The sequence below is a fragment of the Ipomoea nil genome, unplaced genomic scaffold, assembly GCF_001879475.1.
Source record: "Ipomoea nil cultivar Tokyo-kokei standard unplaced genomic scaffold, Asagao_1.1 scaffold1436, whole genome shotgun sequence".
Taxonomy (NCBI): domain Eukaryota; kingdom Viridiplantae; phylum Streptophyta; class Magnoliopsida; order Solanales; family Convolvulaceae; genus Ipomoea; species Ipomoea nil.
Genome location: NW_017617864.1, coordinates 85,461 through 98,011, shown reverse-complemented (window position 1 = coordinate 98,011; position 12,551 = coordinate 85,461). Strand labels below are relative to the sequence as shown.

The following is a 12,551-nucleotide window of genomic DNA, read 5'->3' as shown; positions in this document are numbered from 1 at the left end:
TAGCTTTCTGCGGATTATACCAACATGTCTCCACGCTTCTGGCGTCAAGGAGCATTGGTAGATACATATGGTCCAAGTTGGGGAAGATATATAGGACCTAGTCACTCTTTTTATGATCAATATATATATATATATATATATATATATATATATATATATATATATATATATATATATATATATATATATATATATATATATATATATATTGGCAGATAAATTATCTTCTGAACTTCTAGTTCAGTCTACCTAGTACGTGGATTTAAATATTGAAGATCTTTTTCATCAATCATCCATAGAATTTCTCGACATTCTATTAAATTTGAGCTCTTATCTCCCCCTAATGCCGTGAAATGATCTTCATAAAGTGTGCAGTCAGCGTACCTAATTATATATTGATCACTTATCACGGGCTCTAATGATTTAAATAATAGACGGGGGTTTATAATCAACATATACATGCCCAGAAAAGGTACACTATGGTGGTGATATAGAAAAAGACTGCACACTGTGAATAGAACGCAGATGGGAAATGTTTGGTTTTATACCACGTACTAGGTTCTAGGGGGATAATTATGATATGCAGTAGGTTAGATTGTGATAACCACAATAACATATAAAACTGATGTCCCCAACAAGAAAATATATCATTAGATATGAAAGCATACATATCAAATGATATTACAAGGGTACACAACAATCATAGGGAAGCTGTGAAGCTTGTCATAAATAGATCTTCAAGATCTTCCAAAAACCCTTATCCTCAACTTTTACATTAGTTCACTCACTGGTTTGTGAATTGCTTCGTGCAAATTCACATGATATAATTCACTCCCTCATTTGCTTCGGGCAAACTAATATGAAATAATTTATTCCTTCATTTGCTTCAGGCAAATTGATATGATATAATTCATTCTCTCGTTTGCTTCGGGCAAACTGATATGATATAATTCGCTTCTATCTTCCAAACTAATAACATCTAAATCAATCATATCATGTATGACAATAAGTCAAAGATCATTTTTATAAAGGAGTATACCACTCCTTAAACAGCACAGAATTGTACTAAGCCATATTCGGAGAGGATTTTGTCATGTTGACATCATAAATTTAGTCAAAAGAGGATTATCATAATTTGTTGATAATAGCAATCCTTCCGGGATTGATACAGAATTTATGGAACAAATAATGATTTAATTTTGAATTGGCAACCAGTCAATTGCATACGAGAGTCATATTGCATGCATGAGAAAAATTTCCATATATAAATAAGCATGCAAACTAAGAGAAGTAACTCCGAGAAGTAAATTTTCAAGAAGTTAGATTAGAAAGTTAAGTTTAGATGGATAAGCTTAGAGAAGTAAGCTTTCAGAATAGTCACTTTTCGAATAGTCAATCGAGTAGTAAAATCACTTCGCACTCATAATAATTTGCGTCCAAAAATAACTTTTGGAGTATATATATACTTCTCAACCATGTAATAAATATTGCGGTCATGAATTAACTTTACGAGTGCTTCAGGCATAAACCAAGTTCTCGGATGCTTCAAGCATGAACTAACTTCTCGGATGTTTCATGCTTCTGGCATGGACTGACTTTTTCAGCCATGAATATATTTTCATGCATCATTCAAAACATTATCATGACACCAATCATTTCTTCATAAAACCTCATCATCATTTCATTATCATCATTTATCGCGGTATTTGCTTCAGGCAAATTAGCTAGAATCATCAAGATAAAACGCATTCTTCGACGACCAAATACTTTGGTGTGCGGCACGTAGGGATCAATGCCCTTCACACCCACATTGATAGCAAAGCTGCATTTGGCTAGAATTTTACCTTGATGAGTTTGGTCGTCCTTGAATACCTTGATCACTTTGTTTCTTATTCTGAGCTCAAAACTCATACCACACCGGTTATAATCTCGACCGCAACCCTTATAAAGTTACTCAACTAGGTAACATTATGTGCTTCAGGCACATGTGCAAAATCAACCAGACATGCACTTTTGATTTTTCATCAACAACTAGTTATGTTTCTTAGCCACAAGGAGTGCTAAAAACAACTTAGGATACTTCTCATAATTTGTTGTCTTGTACTACTGCTGGAGTACAAATCTCGTATGAAAAGTTGGCAATGTCTTTTCAATTAAATATTTCCATGAAACTTCTTGTTTAGAGTTTCACTTGCGAGACTATTTTGTACATAGTTGAATTATAGCTAATCACTGACTTTTATTATAATCTCAAAATTAGACATGAGATAAACTAGTCAAAATGTGTCTGAGGAAGAACATTTGATGACTTCTGGTCGGAATAGTCCTTCAGGGACTTCCATTAATTCGAGGAGTTCTTTTTCAAACAGGTACTCATTTTTAAGATCGTGGTTCAAGTGGTGACGTATGAAAATGAGAGCTTGTGCCTTCTAGGCATCGGTGCTCTGTGACTTAGCAACAAGAAACTTGACTCAATTCTTTAGATGCCGAATATATTTCAATATCTAGAGCTCAAGCTAAATAATTGCTTCATTCATACGCGGGCTCAATAAATTCACATTTGGCAAGAAAGACGTAATCTACAAAACATATATCATATGTTCTCATATACATTCATAATATCACATGTTCATAGCAAAAATGAGGAATTTGACATCTTCTAGATGAAAATCAAACTTGCTTTTAGAGATGAAGTCGAAAGGTAAAGTCTGAAAGAACAAATTAACATTTCAAAACCTTTCGAAAACACACAAGAGTCCATAAAAATGACCTTTTTCGAGTATTCAACATTTTGGCAGAAAACAAATTAAATATCCTTTCGGATCCAATCAAGGAAAACATATTTTTCCATTTTCAAACATGAAAACATTTTGAAGCTTTGCAACCTTTCGAATACCATGCTCATATTGCAGCAATATATATAACAAAAATATTTATGTCAATTTAGCAACAACATCTATGCAGTTTAATATAAATGTTCTTATGTGCAGCATATATTATCAACATGGTGTACATACATTGTAAATACGAAAAACACTTCTATTTACACAAACATATATATATATATATATATATATATATATATATATATATATATATAGATCACATGCTTTCTTCCGATTAAAAAAATCAAAATAAAGTCGGCATTTTAAGAATTTGCATGCATATACCACGTGAGTCATATGAACCACCAACAACATTTTAAGAATTTGCAAGCAAAATCAAAATAAAATCGGCACATACCATGACATTTTAAGAAATTGCAAGCAAAATCAAAATAAAATCGGTATTTTAAGAACCACCCACATAGTTTTCTTCCGCAGAATCAAAGTAAAATTGGAAAACCATATTCAAGAATTTGCAAGCATATATACGAATCATATGAGCATGTGCAATATAAAACCATATATTATATGAATCCTATGAACATGCTTGTCCAATATAAAAACATGTATTGTAACAGATCCATGCATACCGTTCACCGAGGAGTATATATGTTGGCGATTCGTGCTGATAACTTGTTGTAATTTGGCCTATCAACTAGCTCAGTTCTTGCGTGATGATTGCATGGTAATTGACCAGAGGTTCGTATGTATGTATATGCGTGTATGTATAAAGAGAGAAAAAGGAGAAGAAGAAGAACACCAAATGTAGGGCACAACAACCATATCATTTCATTAGCCTTCACTATCCATTTATAGGAATCCATACAACCTTTCATATCCTTAATCATAAACAATGTAATAAGTGAAAGGCAAATGAAGAGACTCAAGATTAATGGCCATAATGAAATATTTATAACAAGGAATAATATTTTCATCTTTTTAAAGACGGTAGCTGGTGATCAAGGCATTGATGTCTTGATTTCTTTGAGTTGGAAATAATGCAAGAAAATTTGAAATTTTCATAACGGTTTTATATATTTTGAAAAATTGGTAGAATTACTATAGGATCAGGAAAGTAAATATATTTAAGGAATAAGGGTCAACTAGACCATCGAACTGCACACGATATTTCAATTAGGCCACTGAACCTAAAAAAAAACCAACAATTAGGTCCATAAACTAACCAATTTCAAATAATTCTTCCAATTTGAAGGTTTCCAACATGTCATCCTTCTAAATTAATTATTTTTTAAAAATTAATTATTTAAATTTAAAAAAAAAAAACCTGGTTCCGGCCGGAGACGAGCGTCTCCAGCCGGTTTCTTCATCTCCACGGCCGGAGACGAAGAGTTTCTTCGTCTCCGGCCCTGGAAACGAAGAGTTTCTTCTTCTCCATGGTTGGAAACGAAGAAACTCTTCGTCTCCATGGCCGAAGACAAAGAAACTCTTTGTCTCCGGCAGTGGAGACGAAGAGTTTCTTCGTCTCCCGTCATGGAGACGACGAAACCTTCTTCGTCTTCATGGCTAGAGACGAAGAAACTCTTCGTCTCCACTGTCGGAGACGAAGAAACCGGCGGGAGACGGTCGTCTCCGGCCGGAGTCCAGTTTTTTTTTTTTTTTTTTTTTTTTTTTTTTTTTTTTTTATATTTAATTTAAAAATAATTAATTTTTAAAATTTATTTTTTTAAAAATAATTAATTTGGGAGATGACCTGTTGACCTGTTGGAAACCTTCAAATTGAAAGAATTGTTTGAACTTGATTAGTTTAGGGACCTAATTGTTGATTTTTTAGGTTCAGTGACTTAATTGCATTATTGTGTGCAATTGGATGGCCTATTTGACCCTTATTCCTATACTAGTTTTTTACGCGCATTGCGCGATTGGGATAATGCCCAATATTTTTCTTTAAATAAGTATTTTAAATTGTTCATGCATAGATAATTGAATGTTGAATTTGCGTATTTAAATTGGTAATTCTAAGTATTTTAAAGTATATCAATGCAAGATTATATTAGAATTGTTCATGTATAGATAATTGAATGTTGAATTTGCGTATTTAAATTGGTAATTCTAAGTTTACATATGCAAGATAATATAGTCAAGATTGATGATAATTGTCAATAAAATAATTGTATGGGTATTGATAATATGGGACATAAGGGAGAGCAAATAAAAATTAAAGCATAAAATATTAAATATATACTAATATTGTTTGAGGAGATTCTGGCAGTAGAATTCGTGGTTTGAGTTCGATCTATTAAGACTTTAATATTAGAATTAGATTAATGTTGTAGTTATAATTCTATATTAGATTTTAATATTAGATTTAGACTAATGGTCATTTTTTTTACACAATATTAAAAATTAAAATCTGAACAATCTGAACTATTCATTTGATTTAATAATTTGACGGTCATTTTTTCTACCCAATGTTTATAATTAAATAAATATTTGAAAGTATATAATGCAAGATTATATATGAGAAGTTCAACATAAGTAATTTAATGTCTAAATTTTTTTATTTAAATATGTAATTCATAGTATATGAATACAATGTAATATAGGAGATTCATTATAATTTTTACTAAACTTTTTTTAAATAGTAACCAAGTATTTTTGTTGCAAAGGGTTCTAATATATTTAATGAATGCACATATATACAAGATCAATGAATGAATCAACGGTACCAGTCCTTTAGGTGTTTTGCGTTTATTTAGTTCAACCATTATTGTTAAATAAATTATTATGGATAAAGAAATTCATAATTTAAGAATTTAGATGTAGTAAAAATTAAAATTTTTTAATTATAATGTAACCCAAAGATATTAGACGATTGGTAAATATGATGTAACCCAAAGATCAAAATGCTAAAGAAAGTGTTTTGGTTATTCAACAGTTTGAAACAACAATTTGTTTCAAACCACTGAAAATACAAACATTGCAATTTACAATATTTTTTCCAAAACACATCTATATTTAAAAAAAATTATTATTAAAATAATAATAATAATAATAATAATAATAATAATAATAATAATAATTATTATTATTATTATTATTATTATTATTATTATTATTATTATTATTATTATTATTATTATTATTATTATTATTATTATTATTATTATCTTTATTATACCTTTAGGTCATTTTAAATGTTAATTTAAACAGCTAATTTTTTTCAAATATCTTTTTGCCAACCGTTGATATAATTCGCTGGTCAAATCCGCTAACGCTAACTGCTAAGTGTTGATTGTCAAACAAGGACATTGCGAGGTAGTTTCTCACTTCAATTTGTTGTGTGATTTGAATACTCTCTTTGTCAACAAATCCCTCATGTAGTTAATGTAATTGCTTTAATTTAAAATTTTTAAAATTTTCATAGTATTAATAAAATATTTGGTAAATAAATATATAGCATTATTTTGTATTATAACTTTGATATTTAATTAAAAAATAGTGCACAAAAAAGATAATAGACAATGTAGTGAATATAATCAATTGATGAATTTGAATGTAAAGAATTTTTACATGGGAGAAAAATAAAGACAATATAACTAATGAAATTATTTCTCTTAATTAATTTATTGATAATGAATAATTTTTTTTTTAATAAAGACATTGTAGGGACAATGTAGCGAATATAATCAATTGATGAATTTGAATTTTGAATGTGAAGAATTTTTATATTGGAGAGAAATAAATACAATAATATAACTAATGAAATTATTTCTCTTATTTAATTTATTGATAATGAATAATTTTTTTGAATAAAGACATTGTAGACACATAATTCTAAATTAAAGAAATGCATATGTATTATTTTTTGTTGTAGCTACTAAATTATTATTTAATTTAATAAGAGTAAAATAGAGTACTAATTATGCCAACTTTGATTGGGATATGGTTTGAACCTAAGACCTTTCTTATTGAAATCAATGAGTAAGTTAACGGTGAACTAACAGAAATTAACGGAAAAGATAATATTTAACAGAAAAGTTAACGGATAATCATATTCATTAAGAATAAATTAAGAAATTTCAAAAATAAAATCTGATCAATCTGAGCCATTCATTTGATTAAAAAAATTGACCGCCATTTTTTCTACCCATTATAGGTCTAACTCTCTTGGGCTCTTATTAGTATAGTAGATTTAATTACTAAGGGAAATCAAATCCAAAAGTTATAATAAGAAATAATAATATTTTATTCTAATCAAATCTTTTTTAAATCATTTGGACTAGTGACCTTTTTAGTTTAAGATATTGCATGTGCTCCCACATCCATATGTGTGTGTGTGTCTATATATATATATATATATATATATATATATATATATATATATATATATATAAAACTAGTTATTACACGCGCTTTGCGCGGTTAGACCAATGCCCAATGTGTATTTTTAAGTTAGTGTTCCTTAATTGGTTAAAGTATTAATATAATAATGACTGAGAGAAAAACACTAAATTAATAAAAGATAAAGAAATACTCTCAGTGCTTATATTTTAATAAAAGATAAAAGAAATTGTAAATAGCTAAATTATAACTAAAGTTATTAAAAACTGAGTGTTTGAGTCTTTCATTTCATTAGAAATGGAATTTTTTATTTCGTAAACTTTTGCTGTTTTTAGTGTATATGTCTGATTGTCCGAGAAGCACACATTATACAACTTCTCAGGTGGTTTAGAAGTTAGAACACATTAACTCTTACACCAGTCAAGAAATAGTAGCCTAAGTTCAATATCCATTGACAATTTACATTCACACAAAAGACAGTTTCAAATAGAACTTCAGCACAATTTATAATAGGAATTGTTACTCTCTAGGAAAATAAGGGAAACAAAAAATTTCCCCCTAAAAAAAAGTGAGAGAAGTGTCATTTAAGTTATGATCTGGTCTAAAGATCATTGAAACAATATGAGAAATGTAAGCAAGTTTCTCTAAACACTAAATGGGACTTCCTTCCCTAAGCAAGATCCTCAATTGAAGAATTTGTAAACCATGGCTTGTAAGGCTTAAAAATTCTTTACATTTAAATTCAACAATTGATTATATTCACTACGTTGTCTATTATTTTTTTGTGCACTATTTCTTAATTAAATATCAAAGTTATATACAAAATAATACTATATATTTATTTGCCAAGTATTTTATTATTACCATGAAAAAAAATAAAAAATAAAATTAATAAAGTCAATCATATTAACTACTTGAGAGATTTGTTGATAAAGAGAGTATTCAAATCACACAACAAATTGAAATGAGAACTACATCGCAATGTCCTTGTTTGACAATCAGCAGTTAGCGGTTAACGTTACTGTATTATATTAGCAGATTTGACCAACGAATTATATCAACGGTGGTAAAAAGATATTTGAAAAAATTAACTGTTTAGATTAACATGTAAAATGACCTAAGGGTATACATATATTTAATAATAATAATAATAATAATAATAATAATAATAATAATAATAATAATAATAATAATAATAATAATAATAATTTTAAAAAAATAAAAAATAAAAAAATATAAGTAAGCTAGTCATATTAATTACTTGGGGGATTTATTGACAAAAAGAATATTCAAATCACACAACAAATTGAAGTAGGAAACTACCTCGCAATGTCATTGTTTGGCAATCAGTACTTAGCTCTTCAATATTAGTATATATTTAATATTTTATGCCCTAATTTTTATTTTCTCTCCCTTATGTCCCGTATTTGGTTTCAAACATACCTATACAATTATTTTATTGACAATTATAATCAATCTTGACTATATTATCTTGCATTTGTAAACTTAGAATTATCTATTTAAATATGTAAATTCAACATTCAATTATCTATGCATGAACAATTCCAATATAATCTTGACTTGATATATACTTTAAAGTTCTTATTTAAAAAGAACATTGGGCATTATCCCAATCGCGCAATGCGCGTAAAAAACTAGTATATCTACAATCAACAATTTTAATAAGAGCCAATAATGTTAGGCCCTTAACTAGAATAAAAATAATGTCGGTCCTAATTGTTTCTTAGAATGAATGGTTCATATTATTTCGATTTTAGTATTTCTTAATGATTTTCCTTATTTACCCTTTATTATATTATTTTCATCCATTAAATAACCTTAAATTCCGTTAGTAATAAAAAAAAAAACAGAATATCCCTTTAGTATAGCCTTTACGTGCGTTAAATTCCTTAATCAACAACTTTTAACAACATGATTACAATGTGAAATTTGTTAATTAAACGAGGACATACTGATTTGTATCAATAATATAATAATTTATTTAATTGTATATATTATGTGTGTGTGCCTAATAAATAGAGATATGATGCGCGTCTCAAAATAGCTTAATGTGCGTGTACACATGCATTACATGCGCAAGTCCACACACCATTGACCGTGCGCGATTACTTCAATTAGTGTGCGTGAATTTAATCTTTAATATGCGCACACTAATAGTTTAATACGCTTATATTCTGTTCTTGCTGTGCGAACAAACGGCCAGAAAAATTTTAAGTCTTTTGGGGGGATTCAATCCTGGGCGGAGTCGATGTGTTCAAAGACTTCTACCATTTCACCAATGGGCTCATCCGTTTATTCCTTGTATACCAAAATATATGTTACCTGCCAACTGTTCACAAATCTGAAAAGAAACAATATGCCTGTATTTAGTTGTTTATGTGCGTTAGATTATTCATTCATTTCCCAAAAATACATAACCTTAATTAACAACTAATAACAAATTAATAATAATAATAAAAACAGAATATCCCTTTAGTATAGCCTTAATGTGCGTTAAATTCCTTAATCAACAACTTTTAACGAAGATGATTACAATGTGAAATTTGTTAATTAAACGAGGACATACTGATTTGAATCAATAAATATAATAATTTGTTTAATTGTATATACCTTAATGTGCGTGTACACATGCATTACATGCGCGAGTCCACACACCATTGAACGGGCGCGATTAATTCAAAGAACGTGCGTGAAGTTTATCTTTAATATGCGCACACTAATACTTCAATATTCTTATATTCTGTTCTTGCTGTGCGAACAAACGACCAAAAACATTTTAAGCCTTTTAAGGGAGGGGTGCGGGGATTCGGTCCTGTTCGAAGTCGGAGTGTTCAAAGACGTCGATTAGAATTCGGGTCAATTCAAATCAATTTCGTCCGATGTCAACGAAAATTAACTAAAATACCACCCCGGGTATTAACTAAAAAAAAAAAAGGAAACAAAATACGCAAACCTTTCTTCTTCCCCACAACCAGTTAGAAACTCATTATCAGAGCTTCTTACCTTTAACAATGCGATTTTCCAGTTTGTTTCACAGTCCCAGTGCGCAACCTTTACAAGCTTTTACTACTTCGACGGTGCTTAACTACCAACACCTTGCGTGAAGCAAATATGGCGTCTGAAGAGCATCCAACCCACACGGCCGAATCCAGCCAACAGCCACCTTCTAGAAAAGGTAAATTTCATACATCCATATCACATGCGCATCTTACAGATTAATTTCACGCACGTTAGCTATTGTATGTATAATTTTAAGATTTCAGTTTCTCACGCATTGTGATTTTCGTTGACAATCCCTAATAAATTCAAATTCAGGAATATTATTTCGTTGAATGTATACTTCGCGTGGATTCATCTTAATGTTTTTTTTTTTTTTGCCGCACATTGTTTACTATTTATACGCATATTCTATTTCTATGTTTTATGATTAGCCCCAAAAATTATGAAATTGTTGTACGCATTTTGTTTTCATCCTTAACGCACACTAACCTATAGACTGACGCACATAAATTATAAACTCGCATACCTTCGAACAATGAACACACATTCTGCATTTAGTCTCTTTTGCAGTTTAAAATAGCAAAAGTTTGTATTTGTTTGCAAATATAGGTTCCAAACGCAAGAGGGAAGCTAATATGCATATTGTTGTAGCTCCAGTGGATGATGGACCTATACGGTCTTCAAAAAAGAAACGATCACGAAAGCCTAAACCTGATGACATTCTTTACAAATTTAAAGAAGCTCAGAACAGGGGGTCATCACCAATGTTGGTTAATGCCATTGCAGAATTTAGTCCAGAACAAAAAGCTGCAGTTCGGGAGATGGGATTTGGAAGTATTTTAAATATGAAAATCAAAGAGTTCCCGAACTACCTATGCTACTGGATCCTAACACACTATGATGGCATGGCAAGCAAGCTGACTCTACGTACAAATGAAACTTTGGACGTAACCGAAGATGATGTGGAAGCTGTTTTAGGCTTGCTTAGGGGACCCCTTAAGATTAAATACAAGGGAAAGAGGATCTCCTCTACTAATGCATTGTTCAACGAGTGGAAGAAGAATATTGTGGCAGAAAAACTGTCGTCCGTTAAGTATTCGGAAACTGTAAGAGCAATGCTTGCCTGCACTGATGGAGGGAAATTGTTCAAATTCCATTTTATTCTTCTATTCAACTCCATGTACATCGAAAGTACAAAAAATGGGTATATTGTGCTACATATTCTGGAAGTTGTGGACAATGTAGACAAAATTCCCCATTTCAATTGGTGCAGATTCATCCTTCGAACCTTGAGTGCTGCAGCTGTCAGTTGGAGGGAAAACGAAAAGGGATATTTTCCCGGTTGCATGCTGTTTATGCTTGTAAGTTTTGAAGCATATTAAATTTCTGCAAAAAAAAATAAAAAGGCAAAATGTGGAAGATATTTATTTTAACGATCTTTTCATTTGTATTCAGGTGCATTATGTTGATAGGGTGATCCTCCACTTCGACCGACTTGTCCAGAGGTCTATTCCGGCATTAGTAGGGTGGACAACTCGACTTCTAAAGCAGCGGCAGAGAGCAGAAGCTGTGGCTGGTGGTTTTGGACAAGGAAGAGTCGAGCCACGCAATCCAGAATATATACCACCCCAACTAGCTTCTCACATTCCTGCTGTTAATGCTCAGAGTATCCCTGAGGTACAGAATGTTAGGATTGATGCTGAGGAGGTATGTTCATTTTTTTTAAACGTATATAAAGTTATAATCATATGCACGTTTAGTATTTTTATCACGCACGTTAGGATTTACTGTGGCGCACACTAGTTGATAACCCTTTGCATATTACCACGGTTATATACATATCGGTTGAAAGCACATTAACACAATACAGGACGCACATTAAGGTCTGTTAGATGTAATTAACATTGATACACATCATGTAATAATCATACAAACGTTCATTTCCCACACAGGAATACTGCAATGCATATGAACAGAGTTTAAAAAACTTCTGTGATGAGGTGAACAATCTTATTCAATAAAACAACTGATCATCCTGCATCATCCACAACAGAGATAGGGTCAGGAATATGAAAAAGCTTGCACACAAAGCACTTGCTGCTGCAATTCCAGGGGTGGAATCAACCCTCTCCCAAGAGGAAAGAAGTGCATTTGACCCTGAAACATGTACTGCAATTGAACTTGCAATACAGAATAAGGTGAAATATATTAGGGAATCTTGTGATATCCCTGCTTCAAACTCTGCAATTAGCCCACTTCAAACAACACCAATTCCAACACAACCACATACAAATACTCTGGATGATATTGCACATGTTGCCTCTATCTACCTTAATGAACAAC

At 30.8% G+C, this 12,551-nt stretch overlaps 1 protein-coding gene across 1 annotated transcript; it reads left to right on the top strand.

Moving 5' to 3' along the window:
- Positions 1–10,319: 10,319 nt before the first annotated feature.
- LOC109188549 lies at positions 10,320–12,229 on the top strand. The gene is made up of 4 exons (XM_019339194.1): positions 10,320–10,383; positions 10,818–11,569; positions 11,664–11,915; positions 12,161–12,229. Exons 1-4 carry the CDS (start codon positions 10,320–10,322, stop codon positions 12,227–12,229), a joined length of 1,137 nt encoding a protein of 378 aa, XP_019194739.1.
- Positions 12,230–12,551: the final 322 nt, after the last annotated feature.

Coding starts and splice junctions, on each gene's coding strand:
- LOC109188549 (XM_019339194.1), top strand. CDS start 10,320: ATGGCGTCTGAAGAGCATCCAACCCACACGGCCGAATCCAGCCAACAG. Junction 11,570..11,663: donor GTTGCATGCTGTTTATGCTT/GTAAGTTTTGAA, acceptor ATTTGTATTCAG/GTGCATTATGTTGATAGGGT. Junction 11,916..12,160: donor TTAGGATTGATGCTGAGGAG/GTATGTTCATTT, acceptor TTTCCCACACAG/GAATACTGCAATGCATATGA.